Source organism: Phocoena sinus, chromosome 1, assembly GCF_008692025.1.
Source record: "Phocoena sinus isolate mPhoSin1 chromosome 1, mPhoSin1.pri, whole genome shotgun sequence".
Taxonomy (NCBI): domain Eukaryota; kingdom Metazoa; phylum Chordata; class Mammalia; order Artiodactyla; family Phocoenidae; genus Phocoena; species Phocoena sinus.
In genome coordinates, this window is record NC_045763.1 from 117,030,297 (window position 1) to 117,044,807 (window position 14,511).

General features: G+C 38.9%; 1 protein-coding gene across 1 annotated transcript; it reads right to left on the reverse strand.

Moving 5' to 3' along the window:
- Positions 1-380: 380 nt before the first annotated feature.
- CRP (C-reactive protein) lies at positions 381-8,114 on the reverse strand. Its single transcript, XM_032613043.1, has 3 exons — positions 8,051-8,114; positions 872-994; positions 381-481 (listed from the first exon to the last, which is right to left on the reverse strand). Exons 1-3 carry the CDS (start codon positions 8,112-8,114, stop codon positions 393-395), a joined length of 276 nt encoding a protein of 91 aa, XP_032468934.1. The 3' UTR covers positions 381-392.
- Positions 8,115-14,511: the final 6,397 nt, after the last annotated feature.

The window sequence follows — 14,511 nt, forward strand, 5'->3', positions numbered from 1 at the left end:
AAAGGCAACTTCAGGATTCACAAAAGGGCCTCAGGGCCATAGCTGTCATTTGATGAACACCTCACCATGTGTTTTATTTTTTATAAATTTATTTATTTATTTGTTGGTTTGCTTTGGCTGCATTCGGTCTTTGTTGCTGCGCATGGGCTTTCTCTAGTGGCGAGAAAGGGCTACTCTTCGTTGCGGTGCGCGGGCTTCTCATTGTGGTGGCTTCTCTTGTTGAGGAGCACAGGCTTTAGGCACGTGGGCTTCAGTAGTTTTGGCACGCGGGCTCAGTAGTTGTGGCACATGGGCTCAGTAGTTGTGGCTCACGGGCTGAGTTGCTCCGCAGCATGTGGGATCTTCCCGGACCAGGGCTCGAACCCATGTCCTCTGCACTGGCAGGTGGATACTTAACCACTGCGCCACCAGGGAAGTCCCTCACCGTGTGTTTTATACTTCAGTGCCCACCAGTCCAGGACATTAGGACTGAAGGTCCCACCAGCATAGACAGTGCTAATCTCTTCTGGTGATAACACATAGTCCCACATGTTCACATCTCCAATGTCTCCCACCAGAGGCTGGTTTTTATCAAAGCCCCCAGCAAATGCATCCTGCTCCTGCCCCAGGACGATGCTTGCCTCTGTCCCCAAAGAGTATTCCCTCTTCATACTCCTCCTCACCATGGGCTTCCCATCCACCCAGAGCTCTGTAATCCCTGAGGTAGACTCCCAGGTCACACAGAAGTGCATTGGTGCAGAACTCTCAGGAGGCTTGAAAAAGACATCAGCTCCACTCACGGATACACTGTATACACCAGTCTTTCCCTTGAAGAGGAGGATCTCGTTATATTGTTAACTTGTGGCATAAGAGAAGAGGCTATAGTCGTGGGTCAGATCGGTATAGACATGCAGGCACACGGTCAAGGCCTTAAGTGGCTTTGTTAGCTGTGCAGTCAGCGTCACAACGGAATTATCCGACTCTTTGGGGAACACAAAGACCTTTGTGTGCATATCTGTAGCGTAAAAAAACAGAGAGGGGAAATGTCAGCTGCAGAGTTTTTTTAAAAAACAAAACTCAACTGAGTAAATTTAAGATCTAATTGTCATTATTCAATGACTCATGAAATGGGCAGCATCCCGTCTAGCAGATAGAAAGGAACTTTGAAGAGCTGTACAAAATGAAAGCCTTTTATAGACAGAAGAGGGTAGGAAGAGGAAGTTCCTAGAAAAGAGTGGATTATTTCAGGCAAGGTCACCTTCCTCTAGGGAAAGAAAGGGGTCTTATCGGGTGAATTACCTCATTAGAGAGGCCAGGTAATTCCACACTGACAGCTTAAAAGTCACATTCCTGGGAGAGGTGAAACTGCAATTAGGTTAGGTATTGCATCTTGACTTGCTAACATGGGACTTGACACAAGTGACTCCATTTTAGGTCAGTTGTCTCTTTTTTTAAACGATTCCCCCCTTTTGATCAACCTGAGGTATCTCCAGCTGGTGTGCAGGACCAGAAGCCAAATGGAGTCTTCTTTGACTGTGAGATGTGTACCTAAGGTTCAAGTCCCTGGATTTTGGCTGCCATTTGGGTAGTGAGGAGGACCATGGGTCCCTTCCAAAGAGATTCAAGGACAGTCTTTGTTCTTAGTGATTCCAAGTCAGGATGGGAGAAAATTGAAACATTCATTTGCAGATTCATAGCCAAATTCTTAAAGAAAATAGAAGAATTCAGCACCCAGTCCAATTTGCAGATATATAACAAAACCTCAGGGACAATCAACAGGATTAGAATTTAATATCTACAAAGGTGCACACATAACTTTTCTCTCTAAAATCACCCCATTTTTAAAAATCAAAGATAACCACAGTGAAACTAATTTATTTGTATTAAACTTGGCCTGATTATTTACATAAATGCAGTAAGAATAGTGATTGACCATATAAGCTCTTTGGAAGACTGCTCCATTGGAACCTTGTAAGTAAAGTACCAAGCCAATTTTTCCAAGGGGCTTTACTGACTCCAGAAAGTCAACCTTAGTTCCTTAAAAGTGTCTGGTCATATCCAAGTCTATGCACATCTCCCTCAAATATGACATTTCTGTCAAAGCCTCAGTAGTACAACCAGTGTTTCCAATTGTATACTGTTACAAGGAGAACAGATTCTTATTGAATTTATGTAAATGACTAACTATGATGCCATGAAAAGAATATTTAAGAATTTTCAAATTTGGGAGAAATCAGGTAGAGAGAAAAAGTAAATGTTTCATCTTTGTTTACAAAGGTATACTTGGCCAAATTGCTTTAAGTCATAGATAGCTTAAGAAAAAAAGGTATCCTGAAATCTGGAGAAAAAAATATTAAGAAAACTGCAATATTTCAAACAAAACAATTATAATCATCTTCCTTAATTCCTTCCATCCCGTGTAATTGATATTTGTTTGCTTGAATCCAGTTTTTCCATTAGCTCTGTAAATTTTTACTCAACTTAGTTTTATGATGTTAAAGCTACAAGAAACCTGCACTTGTCAAAGTCCTTTCCAATAATCTTTTTGAGGATGAAGCACATTTGCAGAAACACTTTTGCAAAAGCATCTGAGTAAACAAATAACTGTCTGGGGGCTAACCTGGTGGCGCAGTGGTTGGGAGTCTGCCTGCCAATGCAGGGGACGCGGGTTCGTGCCCCGGTCCAGGAGGATCCCACATGCTGCAGAGCGGCTGGACCCGTGAGCCATGGCCGCTGGGCCTGCGCGTCCAGAGCCTGTGCTCCGCAACGGGAGAGGCCACAGCAGGGAGAGGCCCGCGTACCGCAAAAAAATATATGTATGTATATAAAAATTAAAATAACTGTAAATGACAAAAAACTTTAAAATGCCCATTGTTAAAGATCTGTTGAGGGCTTCCCTGGTGGCGCAGTAGCTGAGAGTCGGCCTGGCGATGCAGGGGACACAGGTTCATGCCCCGGTCTGGGAAGATCCCACATGCCGCGGAGTGGCTGGGCCCGTGAGCCATGGCCGCTGAGCCTGCGCGTCCGGAGCCTGTGCTCCACAACAGGAGAGGCCACAACAGTGAGAGACCCGCATACCGCAAAAAAAAAAAAAAAAAAAAAAGATCTATTGAGAGCTCATTATAATGGAACTGACAAGGAAATTTGGTTGTTTCTGTGACATACAATGTTTTAAGATAAGACTGGAATTATGACTAATAATCATTACACCAGGATATGTCAGATTTCTAGGAATTCTCAAAATTTTATAAAATTTATAGTATATGCAAATACAACATAAAGAAGGCTTAGTATTACTTCTTCTTTGACAATGCTTCCAATATAATTTAATATATCAAATAAGCCTAATTTGTTTAACATCTCCTTTTTATAAGGGGAGAGAACAAGTGTTTTGAGATTTTCCAGGGGTCCTCTGGAATATCTCAAAGTTACTTTGAGGTCAAAATGACTTCATTTAGAATTTGATTTGCAGGAAGTTTGTCAAAAATATTAAAAGATTGTAAAGCCCTTGGTCAAATAGGATCATAGGTCATTGCAAAACAATACTTAGTTATACATTTAACCATAATGACAATTAAAGACTTCAAAGGCAAATACAGAAAGTTAAATAGTTGTAAAGGAAAATGTAGCTCTTTTAATAGAGAAGACTCAGCTTTCTTAACTAATCAAAAGACACGATAAGGAGAGCACAGGAGGGCTTCCCTGGTGGTGCAGTGGTTGAGAGTCCACCTGCCGATGCAGGGGACATGGGTTCGGGCCCCGGTCTGGGAAGATCCCACATGCCGCGGAGCGGCTAGGCAGCTGAGCCTGCGTGTCTGGAACCTGTGCTCTGCAAAAAAAAGAGCACAGGAAGTTATTTTGACAAGACACAAAATCTTTGCTTTCTAGGCAAATTACTTGAGGTAAGAAAAAAAACTTTTACAAAACTTTTACAATCTCTTATCAAGAGCACACAAATAGTTCAATAAAACTTTATTGTTTTCACAGAGAGAAAAGCAGATTCTAATTTTATGCCTGCTTCCTTTTAATATTAAAATTTATTCACTCAATTAAATTCATTTCCATTTTAGCCAGTCTTGACCATGCATAAAACCCCTTACCAAAGATTCCTTTTCCACAAACCTTCTACAACTTTCTTCTTTACATTCATATTTTGTCCTGTGTTTTTTCCCTCTCCCATTCTGAAATAAGCAGTCTCTCTTTAGGACAAAATTACTTTATTTTCATTCAACAAAATGCTTTTTCATTCCTCATACCTTCTTTTACTGAAAACACACATCTTATTTTCTTTACATATGGAGATATTCATCTCATTATTTCTGTTTTTAACCCTTAGAAATTTTAAGATTTAGTGAAATAAAGAAGTAAATAGTTGTGAACTGTCTTTTACTTTAGCATTTTGTGGCTTGGCAAATGTATAAATACTTTTTATTGTTTTTAGAAATATCTGCTTTTTCATAGTAAATTTCTCAGTGTGGCACAAAACATGTTTAATAGAACCAAACATATTTAGCTCCTCTGTAAAAGGAAGCCAAAAGTGGATAAACCTATGTTCAGTAATTAATGTTTCAGTATTTTATCTTATTTGGAAATGATCTAAATATTTAATGACTGTCCATAATTTAGTTTAACCTAGCAAAACTTTAAGGTGTTAGTTTACCAAAAAGATTTGGGGAAATGATTTTATTTTTCTTAAAAAAATTTTTTTTTGGTATTTTTAAATTTTTTTATTTTAAAAAATTTTTTTGTGGGAAAACTATTTTAAAAGTTCACCTAAAAACTTTTTTCCCACTTACATCTATTTAATTCACTTGTTCTCAACAGTTTGTCTACTCACGAAAATTTCATCATACCAAGTTATTTCTCTTGCTGACAAATTTTGAAACAGAGATGACATGAACTTATTTGACTAGTAAACCCAGGTAGAATAAAAGTTGTATGTTTGCATTATTTTTAATGTTGGTAACTCTAAAGATATAACTCTGTAGACATTTTAATTAAACCAACAAGCTCAAATTATCATTAATATTCAATAGTTTCCCAGATTGTGTGAACTTGAAAAGCATTTGGGTCAGTTTCTATTATATTACTGAAAATTTTAGAAACACTTTATTTAAGTGCCAAATTTTCTTTAAGCCAATTAAATAGTGCTCTTTTACAGATTAATTTTTGGCAATATTATCCATAGGTAGAAAAATACCATACATCTACAACACAAATATATAGAGAGACACATATAAGTGACAGAGGCAAACAGAGACTTTATAGCTTTCATTTTAATATTACTGCCACTATACAGGTACAATAATACACAGCTCACTAGTTATAAAAAAGCTGGATTTAAGTTGTTATAGTAGATAGAATAAGTTAAGGTTACCTGCTCAGGTGGCTAAAACTTTTTAATAATATTTGTTATTATTATTATATATAATATAATGTTATTTGAGAAGACACTTAAAAGATTATTATATATTATAATATATATTATATTATATATATTATATTATAATATATAATATATTATAATATATAATATGATGTTATTTGAGAAGACACTTAAAAGATTTTTCATTCACCTAAGTTTTAAGTGACCTCTTCCTCTTTTGTTTTCCCCCTAATAAGAATTACCTCCCTGGAGTTTGTAGTTTAAAGAGATTGGCCTAGAAAATAATTCCTGGAGAAGACCAGGTAGGACATTTACACCTCAAAGGTACAGGGAAGGAATGCAAGTTCCTCTGAGAAGAACTTTGCTTCTTAAAGCCAGAATTTTTACAATATTTATTTGAGATAAATATGGGAAGTTTCAGGATTGGTAAAAGGAACAGGTGGGCTTTTAGCTGTTTCTAGAGAAGATAAGAGCAATTGTTCTTAATTCCTCAAAGAATTGGGTTGCAGCCTAAAAAATACCAAGGAGCTAATCCTCCCATCTAGCCATATTATCTTCTGTTTGCTCTCCTTCCCTCCCAGGTACATAGTTTTATTTCTGGCAGTATTGAACACCTCTTGGATGTGTCCAAGAGGTGTCCCCCAAAGAGGTTGCAAAAGATATTTTATTCCCCTCTCCACAGAGACCCAGGAGAGCTGGCTCCGATAAGAATTTTTACCTTTTGCTGGCTTCTGCCAGTTTTCCCAAGATCCCCTCTGCAAGCTCCGATATCTATCAGAATTTGGCAAAGTTTTTAATTAATTTTAATTTAGTTTCCCTTTGGATGTTTAAGGGAATAACATAGCAGTTTACCAGAAAAATCCCTCAGAGTCTCATCAACTCTGGGAGGGGCCCATGTGGGGCCCTCCACTGAAGGTAGACATGGGGTCTGTAAGGCCACTTTGGTTTACAGTAATGTAAAGACAATTCAGACAGAGGATCAGTAGACTCTGAGACTCAATTAAAGAGCTAAAGAGGAATAGCAGGAATCACATCAGACTTTTGTATTAGGTACTTCTTGTATCTTTTTCATTAGCCTTTTGCAATGCATTTTTCAATGAAGCTAGTTTGGAATTTTGAAGCCTTTTGGAGACTTCTGCATGCTGATTAAAACTGGTATCTTATTCTATTTGTTTGATTTGAGAACCCTTACTTTCAGGTGCACTTCTTAAATAATCATATCTAATTGGAACATTCCCCATAATGGCCACTGTAATTCTAGATTGTTTTTAGTAAGGTTTAGCCATTTTTGTAGGTATTTATATCTTTTAGCAGTATAGTTCATAGACATAAAGTAAGCAGGTGTGCTGGAAGGCAGCGTGCTCAACTCTTTTGAATTCAAGGATTTGCTTTTTTTTTTTAGTTAAGACTTTGGGTCTCTCAGAGGCAAACTAATATCTAAGAGGGATGTGCCACTGGGTTGGGGATTGTGTGGTGTTTTACAGTGTACCTTCTAACATGGAAATTTTCTTGAGGTTGTCAGGTAATCTAGTGTCAATATAAACTGTCCCATGACCAACTTATCCTAACACGGGAGTTTAGTTATGTGGTGAGCACTCTAACAGCTTTTAAGTGCCTTAGCCATGCTTACCAATTTTGTGGGTTTTTTTTTTTTTACTTCTACGAATCCCATTAGCAATAACCTTTATTTACTAGACCCGGTCTAGCTTAAGTTGGACCCAGTATGATCTGAAACCCAGTCCAGTTTTTCAGCTGGTAACAGCCAGCAGTTCCCAATATGGAATTTGGGGGTTGGGGAAAGGACTGAATCAGCAGACCCCCAAGAATAGGGACTGCAGACTGGGGTTCCACACAACGGAGAACTCCAGACTGAGCCATCAGTCATTACCAACATGGAATCTGGGAACAGAACCAAGGGCTGTTTCCAATCAAATAGGGAACTGACTGGCAAGCCAATTAGATCAGGAGCTTGATGCAAAGAGAGCAGAGCTCAGAACATAGAGCAACTTACCCAGGGCCCTTCTGAAAAGGACAGAACTCCAAAAGGTCTGAGGGTACAATGCCCGTGTTTCTTGTTTTAGAAGATCTTGGAAGGGCTCTGTGGATTCCATCGCTGACACCAAATCTGCTAAATTAAGTCAGATTCAACCGAGTACATTTAAAGATCCAATTGGCTTTAATTCAATGATTCATGAAGCAGGCAGCCAGCCATCTAGCAGACAGAAAGGAATTTCAAAGAGCTGTACCAAATGAAAGGGGTAGGAAGAGGAAGTTTCTAATGAAGAGTAGATTATTTCAGGCAAGGTCACCTTTCTATGGGGGAAGGAAAGAGTCTTATCAGGTGGGTTACCTCTAGTCTTAACCAAGTAATTTCATATTGACTGGTGAAAGGTCACATTTTGGGGAGAGGCTGAAGCTGCAATTAGGTTAGGTATTAGGTCTTGGTTTGCTGACATGGGGCTTAACACAAGTGACTCCGTTTGGGGCCTGTTGTCTCTTTTCTAACCTTGTTAGGCCACAAACATGTATTCTCTCACTATGTATAGAGAGATTGGATTTAGAAACCACAGACTGCCCTCTTTCCCAGAACACAACCCCTCCCCCACTCTGACTATTTTCCCTAACTTGGCTTTGCATAGGTAGCCCTGATGCAAGAGCCCAGCGCCCACCTGAAGCAGTGCCTACCTGTCTGGGAAAAAGCATTAGGGAGGCTAATCATGACCAGGAAACACAGTGACAGCTTCTCCATGTTCCCTCCCTGCAGTCACTGTGCCCAGAATCTAGGATATTCTCCTGGAAAGAGTAGCAGCGGCTGGGCTATCCGGGGCTTTGACGCCTGAAATCCCTCTGACTCAGGTCTTTTCCGCTTGGACCTTATAAGTGCAATAGTCCGATTGTCTCAGCTGATGGTTAAATGATTTTCCAAAATCGCTCCTTGGAGCCATAAATCAAAGCTCTAAGAGCAAACAAACCAAGACAAATCACGAAACAAGAGATCAATATGGGTCATTTATTAGAGACTCCATGGTGCCTACTTGGTGCTCCAACAGCTCTGTGTGGCAGTGCTTTGTGAATTAAAACAGTCACACCCTGTGAATCCATTCTGGAGAAATGCTGTTAAAAGTCTGGGGGTGAGGGAGACATTTTACTCACAAAGACAACCATAACACCCCTTAGGATAGTGAAAAATTAGAAAACTGGGGCATGTTTAAGGAAACTGGATACATCTACATCCACTAAATAGAATGGATAGTCCTTTAAACTATTGGTTGGTTGTGAATTTTATGCTACAACATGTGAAAATGCTTATAATAGTATAATATGGGAAAAAATAGCATAAATTTGTTTATACACTATTTTTTAAGTGAAGTAACTAGTTTAGGAAAAAATCTATTAGGGATACCCCCCAAAAAGTAAGTGTCCTTATCACGGTAATGAAATTATTGTATGAAGGATACTTTTCTCTCATTAACAACATTTCCAGAATGTAGTTATATTGCTTATAAAATAAAGTGTGTGTGTGTGTGTGTGTGTGTGTGTGTGTGTGTGTGTGTAATTAAGAAGCAAGGAAAGAGAGAATAGAATAAAGATAAGTAGTCCTTGAAGCTCCAAAAGCTACTGTTTTGTTTTATGAATAGGACACCCAGTCTGTGGCTATTTGGCTTTAATCCCAAAACATTATAATTTCATGTAAAAAGAATCTTGAGCTTATTCATCATGAGTTTTCCCATTGACATTCAATGAGAAATTGATAATAGACATTATTTATTATTTGACTGGAAGAACTAACTGACATGCAGATAGCATATTCTAAACACACGAGAGAAAAGAACTATTGCAAATTATAGTATTGATACATTTCTGGAAAGGTTTGTTTTGTTAACTATATAATGGTATATAGTTAAATTTTCTTTTAAATTACCTTTCCCAAACTCTTTGCATCTTATTTTTTAAAAGACTGACTTAAAGTAATTGCTGCAAAAATTTTTCTCTTCTTACTGTAACCATTTGCCCAATTCAAGATACATGCATAATTTGAACAGAACAAAATATATATAATAGGTAAAAGATTGGGACAAAGAAGGAAGGTGTTTTCCCAGTACCCAAACTGCCTTCTCATTAGCATTGGGCTCCCCAGGTAAGTCAAAAGAAGGCACCTACGAGTATGATGGGTGGACTCTTTGGAAATGTTATTGATTTCAAGGAGCCCATCACATTATCAGATCTATGTCCATAATGGATATTCTGAACACAGCTTAAAATTGAAAAAGGGAGAGAGGCAGAGAGACATAGAGATAGGGAGAGTGAGAGCTAAAGCAATAGAAAGAGAAGACAGAGAAAAAGGAAAAGAGAATTTGAAAGACCTTCTGGGTGAACCGTTTCACAAGCCACCCCTGGTTCCAGTAATCTGCCAAGACAGCACTGTAACCACTCATGCCATATGACAGAGTCTTGGGTGAACTTTACCAGAAGAGAGGTGTAAGAGATCAGTTTGCCATGTGACGTTTTCCCTGCTCACATATGTTTGTTTGGGAGGCTTCTCCTCTCTTCCTTTTACAGTTCATGATGTCCCTGTAAAAATACTTAAATATTTCAGCTTTTCTAGACATCTTGGCACTTTGGTTTCTCCCTGTTTTAAGTCCCAGTAGATCAGAAAAACATTTCAATTGTAGAGACACCAAGTACTGACTGGGGATAAAGAAAAACATTGCAAGATAATGTTTGTTATCTTGTTATCACAGTGCAGTTTTAATGAATAAATAAGAGCATGGTACATATAGAGCTATCATTTTATTTAATCCTCAAGTACCTACAACTCTAGACTCCAGTGCCTAAAGAGCAAGTTTGATATGCTCTCACAGTTCAATCTGGAACCACTATAACATGGGGAAAAGAGGAAGCAACGGACATGTCGGTCAGAAACAACACATCCAGTCAGAGAAAACAGTAGTCTTTTCAAAGCTATCACTCAGCCTAGAACAGTGGTTCTCCAGCCCCCACTGTTGGAGACTCGGCTGCACATTGTAATCAACTAAGGAGCTTTAAAAATACTGATGCCCGTATACCCAAACAAAACAATAATTCAAAAAGATACGTGCACCCCTATATTCATAGCAGCACTATTCACAGAAGCCAAAACATGGAAACAACCTAAATGTCCATCAACAGATGAATGGATGAAGAAGATGTGGTACGTATATACAATGGAATATTACTCAGCCATGAAAAAGAATGAAATAATGCCATTTGCAGCAACATGGATGCAACTAGAGATTATCATACTAAGCAAAGTAAGTCAGAAAGAGAAAGACAAATACCATATGATATCACTTATATGTGGAATCTAAAATATGCTACAAATGAACCTATCTACAAAACAGAAACAGACTCAGACACAGAGAACACACTTGTGGTTGCCAAAGGAGAGGGAAGGACTGGAGGTTTGGGATTACCAGATGTAAACTATTATATATAGGATGAATAAAGAACAAGGTCCTTCTGTATAGCACAGGGAACTATATTCAATATTCTGTGATAAACCATAATGGACTTAATTATAATTAAAAAAAGCATGTCTCTATGTGTGTAACTGAGTCACTTTGCTGTACAGGAGAGATTTGCATAACATTGTAAATCAACTACACTGCAATTTAAAAAAATTAAATTAAAAAAAATACTGATCCCTGGATCTCACCAGCAAATAATCTGCTGTAATAATCTGGTGTGTGACCTGGAAAACTGGATTTTTAAAAGCTCCCCAAGTGATGATAATATTAGCATCTAAATTTGAGAATCATTGTCCTAAAGAATTTCTCATATGATTCCGTACCCTTGAGGAATGCTTCCTAGAATATGAAATGATGTCTAAGGGCACATCTAACAGTGGGAAAGGTAGGGGCTTCCAAGTCAAAGAACTTCAATAGTGTGTCAAGGGCATAGCTTGCCTAATGTTATGTTGATGCCAAAGCTGAATAGGATTTTTATGTGCAATCCATTCTCCCAAACATAAAACAACAAAATGAAAAGCTGGGAGATTGCCAGTGCCCCAAAAAAGGTAGTTTACATGCTGGATATATGGCATCCTGGAATGGCTTCTCCATGAGAAAACATGCATGCATCTCCATACCCTCCCTACTCCACTAGGGGTGTAAGTACAGCCTATGAACTTTTACTGCATGCGGCAGTAGAAAACAGTGGTTAGAAGCATGGGGCTCTGTAGTCAGACTGTCTAGGTTCAATTCCAACTCTGGGCAAGTTAATTAACCCCTCTGGACCTCAGTTTCCTCATCTGTAAAATGAGGACTATAAAACAGTACTTGCCTCATAGGTTGTCATTAAACAAATAAATATACCTAAAGGACTTTAGAGCAGTGCATGCAATATGGTAAGAGCTCAGTATGCGTTTTTAAGGTGTTTTTAAGACTGTCTGTGATCTGCCCTGTGTGCTTAAGCAATTACCATCCTGGGAGTGGTGGTGGAAACTTACAAGATTACTTATCTGTGTGTATTAAAGGACATGGGGTAGAGGGATGAAACTGAATGAATCTTCAGATAATGTACCAGAGGCAGGGCAAGGGGATAGATAACCTGACTCAAGATGTGCTAGATCTTTCTTTAAAGATCACCACCTGCCTTCAAGCTTATTGGGAGCCAGGCATGTCTTCCAGATAAGACATCTGAGCTGCCAGGAAGACACTAAAGTGATGGTTCTAAAAACATATTGGGCAAAAGAGCTTGTGAATTGCAGATTTCTGGGCTCTATAGCCAGAGACTCTAATCTGGTAGGTCTGAGGTCAATGAATCTACAATAAACACCTTAGGTGATGATGATGCTTATATTAAGCAGCCCACAATTTAAGAATCACTGGACCAGGCAATCTAGGAAATTTGAGCTAGGAATCTGCATTTTCTGAAGAAGAAGGCTAGCAAGGCCACTTAATCCACTTTCTGTTACAGGAGAAATGAAAAGATGCATAGATAAGATGGAGGCGGAGAACAGCAAGGAAGGCATACAGGCAAGTTTTGCCAATCCACCTGAGACTAGAGGTTGGTTATCTTAGGATAAAGTTATTTAGAAATCAACACAGCACTTCTCTTCTTTCCCTGGGAGTCTAAGGATCAGAAATCTATGCTTTTGAAACCTGATTTGCAATTTCTTTTTTTTTTCTTTTTGGCCACATGGCTCACAGGATCTTAGTTCTCCAACTAGGAATTGAACCCAGGTCAACCACCAGGAAATTCCCTGGGTATTTATATTGTTGGTGTTGTTGTTTTAATGATCTGGAGTTGTTTGCTTTTTTTTTTTTTTTTTTGGTCAATCCTTGCTTCCGTGGAGATCAAACTTAGCGATAGTGGAAAACATAGGGAAAAAAATCACAGACTTACCATCCTACCTAATTTGTCAACTAGTACTCCAAATCCATTTCCATCAGGCTCAGTCCCATTTCTGAGGAGGCTTGTAGTCTTTCCTCCAGGCCCTGGATGGACCACAGGGAAGGGTCCTCAACCACTCATCCGGCTGGAGACATGCAAGGCTTATCATTATACCCAATGATCCAATATTTCTTCCCAACACAGGGAGATTTTAGGTGCCTGATCTGCACATCACCATGTTGCATCCTCTGCTAAGGTGCTCACACTTGGGTCACTTCAGGTCTGGACCTGAAGGCCTGGCTCATATTCTTATACCAGCATGGCTATTTTCAGTCTTCAAAGGAAAGTGTCCTATCAGGTAGCAGCCTCCAGCATCTGCCTATGGTTTTACATTTATAATCTCTGACATATGCAATTGGTCTACCCCCAATGTTTGGCTGTAAATGTACTAAAGTATCTCTTTATGCTACTTCCCTTGTCACACCTAAGCTTCATTTCATTGATAGAAGTGTATAAATCCATTCTCCTACCCCCTTTGAAGGAAAGAAATGTTTATTGTCTACTGTGCATGTGGCCTCCGTATAGTTTATTTTTCTCAAGGCAGCCCTATACAGTAGTTTTTATTGTAGGTTTTATATATCATTTGGTCCTCTTTTTTTTTAATGTCAAGTTGAATTTAGGCTTTATAGCTTTATTTATTTTTTATTCATTTTTTGGCCACGTTGGGTCTTTGTTGCTGTGCGCAGCCTTTCTCTAGTTGCAGCGAGTGGGGGCTACTCTTCATTGCAGTGCACAGGTTCTAGGTGCACAGGCTTCAGTAGTTGTGGCACATGGGCTTCAGTAGTTGTGGCTGACGGGCTCTAGAGCGCAGGCTCAGTAGTTGTGGTGCACAGGCCCTGTGGCATGTGGGATCTTCCCGGACCAGAGCTCGAACCCATATCCCCTGCACTGGCGGGTGGATTCTTAACCACTGCACCACCAGGGAAGTCCCTCTGTCTTTTTAACTTGAGCCTTAATACCTGATTTTACTTCTGGACAAACTGGATGCATGATCCCTGCTATAAAGGAAAACCAGTGCTAATGACATGGCTTCATTGACATCAGCGAGAAGTGGCCTTCCTGGATAATTGATCTTACTCTCCATTTACTGTGACAAAGAATTGCTTAGGACTAACTCACCTAAACCAAAATCATCCTCTTCAGTAGATGTCATCTAATATTTAATTGGATTATGTCAAACTACTCTGTATAGTACAACAATACACCAGTCACCTTGAGATTTATTCTCTAACAAGATTACTATGAAGTATTTACCAGTAAGCCAAATTTCTTAAACATTCTAGGAATGCTTTATTGAGATTTGTTAATGTTCACCAAATGCAAATACCAGCTTTAAAATTTTTTCTGGCTAAAATTATCAGGGCCGGAGGTTGTCCACTAAACTATGTGTAGTAAGGTACCAGTAATTGAATTCTGAGAAAAATATTAGCTCAGCCCACATCCCTGGGGAGTTGGGATGGTCTTCTATAATTAAGACATATCTCCTGACTGGATTCTTTAACTAGAAAAAAAGTGTCAACCCTTCCTTCTGCTTAGCTGAATGTCAGAGTGTATGGGTCTGCCCTAATTAGACAACAGAGAACATCTGCACTCACATATTTGCCTAAGAATGTATCCTTAACTTCTGTGCTTCCAAATGGTTATGAAAAGTCAATTGGGGAATCAATATTCATAATACAATACTCATAAATTTATCCTCCTAATATTCTGAA

Bases quoted from the DNA above. Each gene is read 5' to 3' on its own strand.
- CRP (XM_032613043.1), bottom strand. From the start codon at position 8,114: ATGGAGAAGCTGTCACTGTGTTTCCTGGTCATGATTAGCCTCCCTAAT. The intron at 995-8,050 runs GTAGGCACTGCT...TTTACGCTACAG, and splicing joins TAATGCTTTTTCCCAGACAG to ATATGCACACAAAGGTCTTT. The intron at 482-871 runs CCCACGACTATA...CTGTCTATGCTG, and splicing joins GCATGTCTATACCGATCTGA to GTGGGACCTTCAGTCCTAAT.